At 43.6% G+C, this 14,969-nt stretch overlaps 1 protein-coding gene and 1 long non-coding RNA gene across 2 annotated transcripts in view; one reads left to right on the top strand and one right to left on the bottom strand.

The window, feature by feature from the left end:
* The window catches only part of LOC144781762 (uncharacterized), a 351,692-nt gene that overhangs the window by 90,109 nt on the left and 246,614 nt on the right, over positions 1-14,969 (bottom strand). The window lies entirely within an intron of this gene.
* Positions 1-14,969, top strand: part of LOC144782566 (uncharacterized) — a 266,745-nt gene that overhangs the window by 80,700 nt on the left and 171,076 nt on the right. Inside the window, exons 12-18 of the mRNA XM_078661947.1 lie at positions 1,828-1,872; positions 3,247-3,291; positions 4,673-4,717; positions 7,470-7,514; positions 9,752-9,796; positions 12,544-12,588; positions 13,963-14,007. Coding sequence (XP_078518073.1) covers positions 1,828-1,872; positions 3,247-3,291; positions 4,673-4,717; positions 7,470-7,514; positions 9,752-9,796; positions 12,544-12,588; positions 13,963-14,007 — 315 coding nt within the window. The remainder of the gene's footprint in view (positions 1-1,827; positions 1,873-3,246; positions 3,292-4,672; positions 4,718-7,469; positions 7,515-9,751; positions 9,797-12,543; positions 12,589-13,962; positions 14,008-14,969) is intronic.

Here is a 14,969-nt window from a genome sequence, read left to right as displayed (position 1 = left end):
TCCATCCGTACAGACATCCATCCGCTATTCTTGACTTATCCAGCCATCAATAAAACCTTTTATACACCAATTGATTCTTTTGCCTATCCATTCCTATGGTGCAAGGGGGCCTGCGATAGCACTAGACAGCTGTAATTAACACCAGGGCAGGGGGAAACGCCGGGCTGCACAGTATTCTTGTAAATATTGTGCAGCCCTGCATTTCAAAAGTGGCAGAGCGTGGCGTTAAGCCAACAAAGCTAATGCCAATTACCGCCAATTCACTTGTAAATATACCCCTTGGTCTATTTCGCAATGGTGTCTTTATTTTGTAGTTTGTTGTGCTTTAAAACATACATATGAGGTTGTGAGGAGTTTTTCCGGAATTATGGTAGGTTTTTAATCTTCTTTGTTTCCTTCTATCGTCTTCGGATGTGGAGAAACAAACAGAATTTATGACAAACTAAATGCAGCGGTAACTATTTACTCAGAGTATAATCAATAATCTCCCTTCGCCATATCCTACGGAGCTCAGGTTGAAAAAGGTGAGCGAGCAAAGAATAATACATATGAATGAAAGGGAAGGAGTTTTACATGAGTGAGGGAGAGAGGAACAGGTGACCTCTCTGTCCTCTTGCTTAAATTATACTGCTCGCTCCCCCAATAGGGTATATGTGTCAACTCTGTATCTATCAGAGTCTTGGAAATCAGGGGAAAAATAAATGGTTGTTCAGGGGATCTGGAGGTTTCTTCAATTCAGTTACCTTTAAAACAAAAAGGAAATGGTTGTCTGCTTTTCTGTATCTGCCCTAGTGCCTTCTTGGAGATGTAGTGCCCTTCAGTGATATGCGTGTTTTGTTTTATTGAAAAAAGAATAGAGTAGCTCTTACATCAACACCCAATGCATGGAACATTCCCTCCCTTCTCCCTTCTCCTTTCTCCCTTCTCCCTTCTCCCTCCTCCCTCCTTGTGAAGAACCCCAGCGTTTCATCCCCATGGACTCTCCAGAGTCCTTCACAACGTCCTCTGGGGCAATCCACCATTCTTCCACCCAGGACTCATCTTCTTCACTCCAGAGGATGGGTCCATCTTGTATCTCCTGCTCGACATCTTCTCCACCAGAATACTGGATGGCTGCTTCCTTCCACTCCTTCGCATTGTACAGAGAAGCATCCATCTCTTCTCAGGCTAATTCGGTCTCTCCTGTCTCCCTGTCGGCGTTCCTCTTGCTGGATGTCCTTTCTGGTTTTTCCGCTTCCTTTGTCTCTTCCAACCAAGAATCAAATCTGTTCACCCGTTCACCATTCCATTCACCTGCTGATATCAACCATTTCTCCTTTACATTTTCTCATAAATGTAATCTTTCATCCATGATTCAATCTTTCACTATTACATCCATCCAGTGGCCATTCCACCTATCCATCCGTACAGACATCCATCCTCTATGCTTGCATCCATCAACCTACACAGCCACCATTTGACTTACCCATCCATCAATAAAGCCTTTCATACACAAATTGATTAATTTGCCTATCCATTCCTATTGTGCAAAGGGGCCTGCGTTAGCGCTGGGCAGCTGTAATTAGCACCAGTGCAGGGGCAAACGCCGGGCTGCACAGTATTCTTGTAAATACGGTGTAGCCCTGCATTTCAAAAGTGGCAGAGCGCGGCGTTAAGCCAACAAAGCTAATGCCAATTACCGCCAATTCACTTGTAAATATACCCCTTGGTTTGTTTTGCAATTGTGTCTTTATTTTTAGTTTGTTGTGCATCAAAAAATACATATGAGGTTGTGAGGAGTTTTTCCGAAATGATGGTAGGTTTTTAATCTTCTTTGTTTCCTTCTAGGTATTCGGAGGTGGCAACACAAACAGAGATCAACCAAACACAGTCGTAAGTATTTATTCAGAGTAAATCAATAATCTCCCTCCACCATATCCTTCGGCGCTCAGGCAGAAAAAGGTAGGCGAGAAAGAATAATAAGTAAATATGAATGAAAGGGAAGGAGTTTTACGGGAGTGAGGGAGAGAGGAACAGATGACCTCTCTGTCCTCTCTCTTAAATTCTACTGCCCGCACCCCCAATAGGCTATATGGAACATCTCTGTATCTATCAGAGTCTTGGGAATCAGTGGAAACATAAACGTTTGTTCAGGGGATCTGGAGGTTTCCTTAATTTAGTTACCTTTAAAACAAAAAGGAAATGGTTGTCTGCTTTCTGTATCTGCCCTAGTGCCTTCTTGGAGATGTAGTGCCCTTCAGTGATATGCGTGTTCTGTTTTATTGAAAAAAGAATAGAGTAGCTCTTACCTCAACACCCAATGCATGGAACATTCCATCCATTCTCCCTTCTCCTTTCTCCCTTCTCCCTTCTCCCTCCTCCCTCCTTGTGAAGAACCCCAGCGTTTCATCCCCATGGACTCTCCAGAGTCCTTCACAATGTCCTCTGGGGCAATCCACCACTCTTCCACCCAGGAATCATCTTTTTCACTCCAGAGGATGGGTCCGTCTTGTATCTCCTGCTCGACATCTTCTACACCACAATACTGGATGGCTGCTTCCTTCCACTGCTTCGCATTGTACAGAGAAGCATCCATCTCTTCTCAGGCTACTTCCGTCTCTCCTGTCTCCCTGTCGGCGTTCTTCTTGCTGGATGTCCTTTCTGGTTTTTCCGCTTCCTTTGTCTCTTCCAACCAAGAATCAAATCTGTTCACCCGTTCACGATTCCATTCACCTGCTGATATCAACCATTTCTCCTTTACATTTTCTCATAAATGTATTCTTTCATCCATGATTCAATCTTTCACTATTACATCCATCCAGTGGCCATTCCACCTATCCATCCGTACAGACATCCATCCTCTATGCTTGCATCCATCAACCTACACAGCCACCATTTCACTTACCCATCCATCAATAAAGCCTTTCATACACAAATTGATTCATTTGCCTATCCATTCCTATTGTGCAAAGGGGCCTGCGTTAGCGCTGGGCAGCTGTAATTAGCACCAGTGCAGGGGCAAACGCGGTGCTGCACAGTATTCTTGTAAATACGGTGTAGCCCTGCATTTCAAAAGAGGCAGAGCGCGGCGTTAAGCCAACAAAGCTCATGCCAATTACCGCCAATTCACTTGTAAATATACCCCTTGGTTTGTTTTGCAATCGTGTCTTTACTTTTAGTTTGTTGTGCATCAAAAGATACATATGAGGTTGTGAGGAGTTTTTCCGAAATGATGGTAGGTTTTTAATCTTCTTTGTTTCCTTCTAGGTATTCGGAGGAGGCAACACAAACAGAGATCAACCAAACACAGTTGTAAGTATTTATTCAGAGTAAATCCATAATCTCCCTCCACCATATCCTTCAGCGCTCAGGCTGAAAAAGGTAGGCGAGAAAGAATAATAAGTAAATATGAATGAAAGGGAAGGAGTTTTACAGGAGTGAGGGAGAGAGGAACAGATGACCTCTCTGTCCTCTCTCTTAAATTCTACTGCCCGCGCCCCCAATAGGCTATATGGAACATCTCTGTATCTATCAGAGTCTTGGGAATCAGTGGAAACATAAACGTTTGTTCAGGGGATCTGGAGGTTTCCTTAATTTAGTTACCTTTAAAACAAAAAGGAAATGGTTGTCTGCTTTCTGTATCTGCCCTAGTGCCTTCTTGGAGATGTAGTGCCCTTCAGTGATATGTGTGTTCTGTTTTATTGAAAAAAGAATAGAGTAGCTCTTACCTCAACACCCAATGCATGGAACATTCCATCCCTTCTCCCTTCTCCTTTCTCCTTTCTCCCTTCTCCCTTCTCCCTCCTCCCTCCTTGTGAAGAACCCCAGCGTTTCATCCCAATGGACTCTCCAGAGTCCTTCACAATGTCCTCTGGGGCAATCCACCACGCTTCCACTAAGGAATCATCTTCTTCACTCCAGAGGATGGGTCCGTCTTGTATCTCCTGCTCGACATCTTCTACATCACAATATTGGATGGCTGCTTCCTTCCACTGCTTCGCATTGTACAGAGAAGCATCCATCTCTTCTCAGGCTACTTCCATCTCTCCTGTCTCGCTGTCGGCGTTCCTCTTGCTGGATGTCCTTTCTGGTTTTTCCGCTTCCTTTGTCTCTTCAAACCAAGAATCAAATCTGTTCACCCGTTCACCATTCCATTCACCTGCTGATATCAACCATTTCTCCTTTACATTTTCTCATAAATGTATTCTTTCATCCATGATTCAATCTTTCACTATTACATCCATCCAGTGGCCATTCCACCTATCCATCCGTACAGACATCCATCCTCTATGCTTGCATCCATCAACCTACACAGCCACCATTTGACTTACCCATCCATCAATAAAGCCTTTCATACACAAATTGATTCATTTGCCTATCCATTCCTATTGTGCAAAGGGGCCTGCATTAGCGCTGGGCAGCTGTAATTAGCCTCAGTACAGGGGCAAACTCCGGGCTGCACAGTATTCTTGTAAATACGGTGTAGCCCTGCATTTCAAAAGTGGCAGAGCGCGGCGTTAAGCCAACAAAGCTAATGCCAATTACCGCCAATTCACTTGTAAATATACCCCTTGGTTTGTTTTGCAATTGTGTCTTTATTTTTAGTTTGTTGTGCATCAAAAGATACATATGAGGTTGTGAGGAGTTTTTCCGAAATGATGGTAGGTTTTTAATCTTCTTTGTTTCCTTCTAGGTATTTGGAGGTGGCTACACAAACAGAGATCAACCAAACACAGTCGTAAGTATTTATTCAGAGTAAATCAATAATCTCCCTCCACCATATCCTTCGGCGCTCAGGCTGAAAAAGGTAGGCGAGAAATAATAATAAGTAAATATGAATGAAAGGGAAGGAGTTTTACAGGAGTGAGGGAGAGAGGAACAGATGACCTCTCTGTCCTCTCTCTTAAATTATACTACCCGCTCCCCCAATAGGCTATATCTGACATCTCTGTATCTATCAGAGTCTTGGGAATCAGTGGAAACATAAATGTTTGTTCAGGGGATCTAGAGGTTTCCTTAATTTAGTTACCTTTAAAACAAAAAGGAAATGGTTGTCTGCTTTTCTGTATCTGCCCCAGTGCCTTCTTGGAGATGTAGTGCCCTTCAGTGAAATGTGTGTTTGTTTTATTGAAAAAAGAATAGAGTAGCTCTTACCTCAACACCCCATGCATGGAACATTCCCTCCATTCTCCCTTCTATCTCCTCCTCCTAGTGATGAACCCCAGCGTTTCATCACCTTGGACTCTCCAGAGTCCTTCACAACGTCCTCTGGGGCAATCCACCACTCTTCCACCCAGGACTCATCTTCTTCACCCCCGAAAATGGGTCCATCTTGTATCTCCTGCTCTACGTCTTCGCCACTAGAAAACTGGATGGCTGCTTCCTTCCACTGCTTCACATTGTGGAGAGAAGCATCCAGCTCTTCTAGGGCTGCTTCGCTCTCTCCTGTCTCGCTGTTGGCGTTCCTCTTGCTGGATGTCCGTTCTGGTTCTTCCGCTTCCTGTTTCTTTTCCAAATAAGAATCAATCTGTTCACCCTTTCACTCTTCCATTCACCTGCTGATATCAACCATTTCTCCTTTACATTTTCTCATAAATGTATTCTTTCATCCATCATTCAATCTTTCACTATTTCATCCATCCAGTGGCCATACCATCCATCCATCCATCTGTACAGACATACATCCTCTATACGTGACTTAAACAGCCATCAATAAAACCTTTTATACACCAATTGATTCTTTTGCCTCTCCATTCCTATGGTGCAAGGGGGCCTGCGATAGCACTAGACAGCTGTAATTAGCACCAGGGCAGGGGGAAACGCCGGGCTGCACAGTATTCTTGTAAATATGGTGCAGCCCTGCATTTCAAAAGTGGCAGAGCGTGGCGTTAAGCCAACAAAGCTAATGCCAATTACCGCCAATTCACTTGTAAATATACCCCTTGGTTTATTTCGCAATGGTGTCTTCATTTTGTAGTTTGTTGTGCTTTAAAACATACATATGAGGTTGTGAGGAGTTTTTCCGGAATTATGGTAGGTTTTTAATCTTCTTTGTTTCCTTCTATCGTCTTCGGATGTGGAGAAACAAACAGAATTTATGACAAACTAAATGCAGCGGTAACTATTTACTCAGAGTATAATCAATAATCTCCCTTCGCCATATCCTTCGGAGCTCAGGTTGAAAAAGGTGAGCGAGCAAAGAATAATAAATATGAATGAAAGGGAAGGAGTTTTACATGAGTGAGGGAGAGAGGAACAGGTGACCTCTCTGTCCTCTCGCTTAAATTATACTGCTCGCTCCCCCAATAAGGTATATGTGTCAACTCTGTATCTATCAGAGTCTTGGAAATCAGGGGAAAAATAAATGGTTGTTCAGGGGATCTGGAGGTGTCTTCAATTTAGTTACCTTTAAAACAAAAAGGAATTGGTTGTCTGCTTTTCTGTATCTGCCCTAGTGCCTTCTTGGAGATGTAGTGCCCTTCAGTGATATGCGTGATTTGTTTTATTGAAAAAAGAATAGAGTAGCTCTTACATCAACACCCAATGCATGGAACATTCCCTCCCTTCTCCTTTCTCCCTTCTCCCTTCTCCCTTCTCCCTCCTCCCTCCTTGTGAAGAACCCCAGCGTTTCATCCCCATGGACTCTCCAGAGTCCTTCATAACGTTCTCTGGGGCAATCCACCATTCTTCCACCCAGGACTCATCTTCTTCACTCCAGAGGATGGGTCCATCTTGTATCTCCTGCTCGACATCTTCTCCACCAGAATACTGGATGGCTGCTTCCTTCCACTCCTTCGCATTGTACAGAGAAGCATCCATCTCTTCTCAGGCTAATTCGGTCTCTCCTGTCTCCCTGTCGGCGTTCCTCTTGCTGGATGTCCTTTCTGGTTTTTCCGCTTCCTTTGTCTCTTCCAACCAAGAATCAAATCTGTTCACCCGTTCACCATTCCATTCACCTGCTGATATCAACCATTTCTCCTTTACATTTTCTCATAAATGTATTCTTTCATCCATGATTCAATCTTTCACTATTACATCCATCCAGTGGCCATTCCACCTATCCATCCGTACAGACATCCATCCTCTATGCTTGCATCCATCAACCTACACAGCCACCATTTGACTTACCCATCCATCAATAAAGCCTTTCATACACAAATTGATTAATTTGCCTATCCATTCCTATTGTGTAAAGGGGCCTGCGTTAGCGCTGGGCAGCTGTAATTAGCACCAGTGCAGGGGCAAACGCCGGGCTGCACAGTATTCTTGTAAATACGGTGTAGCCCTGCATTTCAAAAGTGGCAGAGCGCGGCGTTAAGCCAACAAAGCTAATGCCAATTACCGCCAATTCACTTGTAAATATACCCCTTGGTTTGTTTTGCAATTGTGTCTTTATTTTTAGTTTGTTGTGCATCAAAAGATACATATGAGGTTGTGAGGAATTTTTCCGAAATGATGGTAGGTTTTTAATCTTCTTTGTTTCCTTCTAGGTATTCAGAGGTGGCAACACAAACAGAGATCAACCAAACACAATCGTAAGTATTTATTCAGAGTAAATCCATAATCTCCCTCCACCAGGACTCATCTTCTTCACCCCCGAAAATGGGTCCATCTTGTATCTCCTGCTCTACGTCTTCGCCACTAGAAAACTGGATGGCTGCTTCCTTCCACTGCTTCACATTGTGGAGAGAAGCATCCAGCTCTTCTAGGGCTGCTTCGCTCTCTCCTGTCTCGCTGTTGGCGTTCCTCTTGCTGGATGTCCGTTCTGGTTCTTCCGCTTCCTGTTTCTTTTCCAAATAAGAATCAATCTGTTCACCCTTTCACTCTTCCATTCACCTGCTGATATCAACCATTTCTCCTTTACATTTTCTCATAAATGTATTCTTTCATCCATCATTCAATCTTTCACTATTTCATCCATCCAGTGGCCATACCATCCATCCATCCATCTGTACAGACATACATCCTCTATACGTGACTTATCCAGCCATCAATAAAACCTTTTATACACCAATTGATTCTTTTGCCTCTCCATTCCTATGGTGCAAGGGGGCCTGCGATAGCACTAGACAGCTGTAATTAGCACCAGGGCAGGGGGAAACGCCGGGCTGCACAGTATTCTTGTAAATATGGTGCAGCCCTGCATTTCAAAAGTGGCAGAGCGTGGCGTTAAGCCAACAAAGCTAATGCCAATTACCGCCAATTCACTTGTAAATATACCCCTTGGTTTATTTCGCAATGGTGTCTTCTATTTGTAGTTTGTTGTGCTTTAAAACATACATATGAGGTTGTGAGGAGTTTTTCCGGAATTATGGTAGGTTTTTAATCTTCTTTGTTTCCTTCTATCGTCTTCGGATGTGGAGAAACAAACAGAATTTATGACAAACTAAATGCAGCGGTAACTACTCAGAGTATAATCAATAATCTCCCTTCGCCATATCCTTCGGAGCTCAGGTTGAAAAAGGTGAGCGAGCAAAGAATAATATATATGAATGAAAGGGAAGGAGTTTTACATGAGTGAGGGAGAGAGGAACAGGTGACCTCTCTCTCCTCTCGCTTAAATTATACTGCTCGCTCCCCCAATAGGGTATATGTGTCAACTCTGTATCTATCAGAGTCTTGGAAATCAGGGGAAAAATAAATGGTTGTTCAGGGGATCTAGAGGTTTCTTCAATTTAGTTACCTTTAAAACAAAAAGGAATTGGTTGTCTGCTTTTCTGTATCTGCCCTAGTGCCTTCTTGGAGATGTAGTGCCCTTCAGTGATATGCGTGTTTTGTTTTATTGAAAAAAGAATAGAGTAGCTCTTACATCAACACCCAATGCATGGAACATTCCCTCCCTTCTCCTTTCTCCCTTCTCCCTTCTCCCTTCTCCCTTCTCCCTTCTCCCTCCTTGTGAAGAACCCCAGTGTTTCATCCCCATGGACTCTCCTGAGTCCTTCACAACGTCCTCTGGGGCAATCCACCATTCTTCCACCCAGGACTCATCTTCTTCACTCCAGAGGATGGGTCCATCTCGTATCTCCTGCTCGACATCTTCTCCACCAGAATACTGGATGGCTGCTTCCTTCCACTCCTTCGCATTGTACAGAGAAGCATCCATCTCTTCTCAAGCTAATTCGGTCTCTCCTGTCTCCCTGTCGGCGTTCCTCTTGCTGGATGTCCTTTCTGGTTTTTCCGCTTCCTTTGTCTCTTCCAACCAAGAATCAAATCTGTTCACCCGTTCACCATTCCATTCACCTGCTGATATCAACCATTTCTCCTTTACATTTTCTCATAAATGTATTCTTTCATCCATGATTCAATCTTTCACTATTACATCCATCCAGTGGCCATTCCACCTATCCATCCGTACAGACATCCATTCTCTATGCTTGCATCCATCAACCTACACAGCCACCATTTGACTTACCCATCCATCAATAAAGCCTTTCATACACAAATTGATTCATTTGCCTATCCATTCCTATTTTAAAGGGGCCTGCGTTAGCGCTGGGCAGCTGTAATTAGCACCAGTGCAGGGGCAAACGCCGGGCTGCACAGTATTCTTGTAAATACGGTGTAGCCCTGCATTTCAAAAGTGGCAGAGCGCGGCGTTAAGCCAACAGAGCTAATGCCAATTACTGCCCATTCACTTGTAAATATACCCCTTGGTTTGTTTTGCAATTGTGTCTTTATTTTTAGTTTGTTGTGCATCAAAAGATACATATGAGGTTGTGAGGAGTTTTTCCGAAATGATGGTAGGTTTTTAATCTTCTTTGTTTCCTTCTAGGTATTCGTAGGTGGCAACACAAACAGAGATCAACCAAACACAGTCGTAAGTATTTATTCAGAGTAAATCCATAATCTCCCTCCACCATATCCTTCGGCGCTCAGGCTGAAAAAGGTAGGCGAGAAATAATAATAAGTAAATATGAATGAAAGGGAAGGAGTTTTACAGGAGTGAGGGAGAGAGGAACAGATGACCTCTCTGTCCTCTCTCTTAAATTATACTACCCGCTCCCCCAATAGGCCATATCTGACATCTCTGTATCTATCAGAGTCTTGGGAATCAGTGGAAACATAAATGTTTGTTCAGGGGATCTAGAGGTTTCCTTAATTTAGTTACCTTTAAAACAAAAAAGGAAATGGTTGTCTGCTTTTCTGTATCTGCCCCAGTGCCTTCTTGGAGATGTAGTGCCCTTCAGTGAAATGTGTGTTTGTTTTATTGAAAAAAGAATAGAGTAGCTCTTACCTCAACACCCCATGCATGGAACATTCCCTCCATTCTCCCTTCTATCTCCTCCTCCTAGTGATGAACCCCAGCGTTTCATCACCTTGGACTCTCCAGAGTCCTTCACAACGTCCTCTGGGGCAATCCACCACTCTTCCACCCAGGACTCATCTTCTTCACCCCCGAAAATGGGTCCATCTTGTATCTCCTGCTCTACGTCTTCGCCACTAGAAAACTGGATGGCTGCTTCCTTCCACTGCTTCACATTGTGGAGAGAAGCATCCAGCTCTTCTAGGGCTGCTTCGCTCTCTCCTGTCTCGCTGTTGGCATTCCTCTTGCTGGATGTCCGTTCTGGTTCTTCCGCTTCCTGTTTCTTTTCCAAATAAGAATCAATCTGTTCACCCTTTCACTCTTCCATTCACCTGCTGATATCAACCATTTCTCCTTTACATTTTCTCATAAATGTATTCTTTCATCCATCATTCAATCTTTCACTATTTCATCCATCCAGTGACCATTCCATCCATCCATCCGTACAGACATCCATCTGCTATACTTGACTTATCCAGCCATCAATAAAACCTTTCATACACCAATTGATTCTCTTGCCTATCCATTCCTATGGTGCAAGGGGGCCTGCGATAGCACTAGACAGCTGTAATTAGCACCAGGGCAGGGGGAAACGCCAGCTGCACAGTATTCTTGTAAATATGGTGCAGCCCTGCATTTCAAAAGTGGCAGAGCGTGGCGTTAAGCCAACAAAGCTAATGCCAATTACCGCCAATTCACTTGTAAATATACCCCTTGGTTTATTTCGCAATGGTGTCTTCATTTTGTAGTTTGTTGTGCATTAAAACATACATATGAGGTTGTGAGGAGTTTTTCCGGAATTATGGTAGGTTTTTAATCTTCTTTGTTTCCTTCTATCGTCTTCGGATGTGGAGAAACAAACAGAATTTATGACAAACTAAATGCAGCGGTAACTATTTACTCAGAGTATAATCAATAATCTCCCTTCGCCATATCCTTCGGAGCTCAGGTTGAAAAAGGTGAGCGAGCAAAGAATAATAAATATGAATGAAAGGGAAGGAGTTTTACATGAGTGAGGGAGAGAGGAACAGGTGACCTCTCTGTCCTCTCGCTTAAATTATACTGCTCGCTCCCCCAATAGGGTATATGTGTCAACTCTGTATCTATCAGAGTCTTGGAAATCAGGGGAAAAATAAATGGTTGTTCAGGGGATCTGGAGGTTTCTTCAATTTAGTTACCTTTAAAACAAAAAGGAATTGGTTGTCTGCTTTTCTGTATCTGCCCTAGTGCCTTCTTGGAGATGTAGTGCCCTTCAGTGATATGCGTGTTTTGTTTTATTGAAAAAAGAATAGAGTAGCTCTTACATCAACACCCAATGCATGGAACATTCCCTCCCTTCTCCTTTCTCCCTTCTCCCTTCTCCCTTCTCCCTCCTCCCTCCTTGTGAAGAACCCCAGCGTTTCATCCCCATGGACTCTCCAGAGTCCTTCACAACGTTCTCTGGGGCAATCCACCATTCTTCCACCCAGGACTCATCTTCTTCACTCCAGAGGATGGGTCCATCTTGTATCTCCTGCTCGACATCTTCTCCACCAGAATACTGGATGGCTGCTTCCTTCCACTCCTTCGCATTGTACAGAGAAGCATCCATCTCTTCTCAGGCTAATTCGGTCTCTCCTGTCTCCCTGTCGGCGTTTCTCTTGCTGGATGTCCTTTCTGGTTTTTCCGCTTCCTTTGTCTCTTCCAACCAAGAATCAAATCTGTTCACCCGTTCACCATTCCATTCACCTGCTGATATCAACCATTTCTCCTTTACATTTTCTCATAAATGTATTCTTTCATCCATGATTCAATCTTTCACTATTACATCCATCCAGTGGCCATTCCACCTATCCATCCGTACAGACATCCATCCTCTATGCTTGCATCCATCAACCTACACAGCCACCATTTGACTTACCCATCCATCAATAAAGCCTTTCATACACAAATTGATTAATTTGCCTATCCATTCCATTGTGTAAAGGGGCCTGCGTTAGCGCTGGGCAGCTGTAATTAGCACCAGTGCAGGGGCAAACGCCGGGCTGCACAGTATTCTTGTAAATACGGTGTAGCCCTGCATTTCAAAAGTGGCAGAGCGCGGCGTTAAGCCAACAAAGCTAATGCCAATTACCGCCAATTCACTTGTAAATATACCCCTTGGTTTGTTTTGCAATTGTGTCTTTATTTTTAGTTTGTTGTGCATCAAAAGATACATATGAGGTTGTGAGGAATTTTTCCGAAATGATGGTAGGTTTTTAATCTTCTTTGTTTCCTTCTAGGTATTCGGAGGTGGCAACACAAACAGAGGTCAACCAAACACAATCGTAAGTATTTATTCAGAGTAAATCCATAATCTCCCTCCACCATATCCTTCGGCGCTCAGGCTGAAAAAGGTAGGCGAGAAAGAATAATAAGTAAATATGAATGAAAGGGAAGGAGTTTTACAGGAGTGAGGGAGAGAGGAACAGATGACCTCTCTGTCCTCTCTCTTAAATTCTACTGCCCGCGCCCCCAATAGGCTATATGGAACATCTCTGTATCTATCAGAGTCTTGGGAATCAGTGGAAACATAAACATTTGTTCAGGGGATCTGGAGGTTTCCTTAATTTATTTACCTTTAAAACAAAAAGGAAATGGTTGTCTGCTTTCTGTATCTGCCCTAGTGCCTTCTTGGAGATGTAGTGCCCTTCAGTGATATGCGTGTTCTGTTTTATTGAAAAAAGAATAGAGTAGCTCTTACCTCAACACCCAATGCATGGAACATTCCATCCCTTCTCCCTTCTCCTTTCTCGTTTCTCACTTCTCCCTTCTCCCTCCTTGTGAAGAACCCCAGCGTTTCATCCCCATGGACTCTCCAGAGTCCTTCACAATGTCCTCTGGGGCAATCCACCACTCTTCCACCCAGGAATCATCTTCTTCACTCCAGAGGATGGGTCCGTCTTGTATCTCCTGCTCGACATCTTCTACACCACAATACTGGATGGCTGCTTCCTTCCACTGCTTCGCATTGTACAGAGAAGCATCCATCTCTTCTCAGGCTACTTCCGTCTCTCCTGTCTCGCTGTCGGCGTTCCTCTTGCTGGATGTCCTTTCTGGTTTTTCCGCTTCCTTTGTCTCTTCCAACCAAGAATCAAATCTGTTCACCCGTTCACCATTCCATTCACCTGCTGATATCAACCATTTCTCCTTTACATTTTCTCATAAATGTATTCTTTCATCCATGATTCAATCTTTCACTATTACATCCATCCAGTGGCCATTCCACCTATCCATCCGTACAGACATCCATCCTCTATGCTTGCATCCATCAACCTACACAGCCACCATTTGACTTACCCATCCATCAATAAAGCCTTTCATACACAAATTGATTAATTTGCCTATCCATTCCTATTGTGCAAAGGGGCCTGCGTTAGCGCTGGGCAGCTGTAATTAGCACCAGTGCAGGGGCAAACGCCGGGCTGCACAGTATTCTTGTAAATACGGTGTAGCCCTGCATTTCAAAAGTGGCAGAGCGCGGCGTTAAGCCAACAAAGCTAATGCCAATTACCGCCAATTCACTTGTAAATATACCCCTTGGTTTGTTTTGCAATTGTGTCTTTATTTTTAGTTTGTTGTGCATCAAAAGATACATATGAGGTTGTGAGGAGTTTTTCCGAAATGATGGTAGGTTTTTAATCTTCTTTGTTTCCTTCTAGGTATTCGGAGGTGGCAACACAAACAGAGATCAACCAAACACAGTCGTAAGTATTTATTCAGAGTAAATCAATAATCTCCCTCCACCATATCCTTCGGCGCTCAGTCTGAAAAAGGTAGGCGAGAAATAATAATAAGTAAATATGAATGAAAGGGAAGGAGTTTTACAGGAGTGAGGGAGAGAGGAACAGATGACCTCTCTGTCCTCTCTCTTAAATTATACTACCCGCTCCCCCAATAGCCTATATCTGACATCTCTGTATCTATCAGAGTCTTGGGAATCAGTGGAAACATAAATGTTTGTTCAGGGGATCTAGAGGTTTCCTTAATTTAGTTACCTTTAAAACAAAAAGGAAATGGATGTCTGCTTTTGTGTATCTGCCCCAGTGCCTTCTTGGAGATGTAGTGCCCTTCAGTGAAATGCGTGTTTGTTTTATTGAAAAAAGAATAGAGTAGCTCTTACCTCAACACCCCATGCATGGAACATTCCCTCAATTCTCCCTTCTATCTCCTCCTCCTAGTGATGAACCCCAGCGTTTCATCACCTTGGACTCTACAGATTCCTTCACAACGTCCTCTGGGGCAATCAACCACTCTTCCACCCAGGACTCATCTTCTTCACCCCCGAAAATGGGTCCATCTTGTATCTCCTGCTCTACGTCTTTGCCACTAGAAAACTGGATGGCTGCTTCCTTCCACTGCTTCACATTGTGGAGAGAAGCATCCAGCTCTTCTAGGGCTGCTTCGCTCTCTCCTGTCTCGCTGTTGGCGTTCCTCTTGCTGGATGTCCGTTCTGGTTCTTCCGCTTCCTGTTTCTTTTCCAAATAAGAATCAATCTGTTCACCCTTTCACTCTTCCATTCACCTGCTGATATCAACCATTTCTCCTTTACATTTTCTCATAAATGTATTCTTTCATCCATCATTCAATCTTTCACTATTTCATCCATCCAGTGACCATTCCATCCATCCATCCGTACAGACATCCATCTGCTATACTTGACTTATCC

The sequence above is a fragment of the Lissotriton helveticus genome, chromosome 9 (assembly GCF_964261635.1).
Source record: "Lissotriton helveticus chromosome 9, aLisHel1.1, whole genome shotgun sequence".
In the NCBI taxonomy this organism is placed as follows: domain Eukaryota; kingdom Metazoa; phylum Chordata; class Amphibia; order Caudata; family Salamandridae; genus Lissotriton; species Lissotriton helveticus.
The sequence above is the reverse complement of the archived record's forward strand: the minus strand, read 5'-3'. Positions and strand labels throughout refer to the sequence as shown.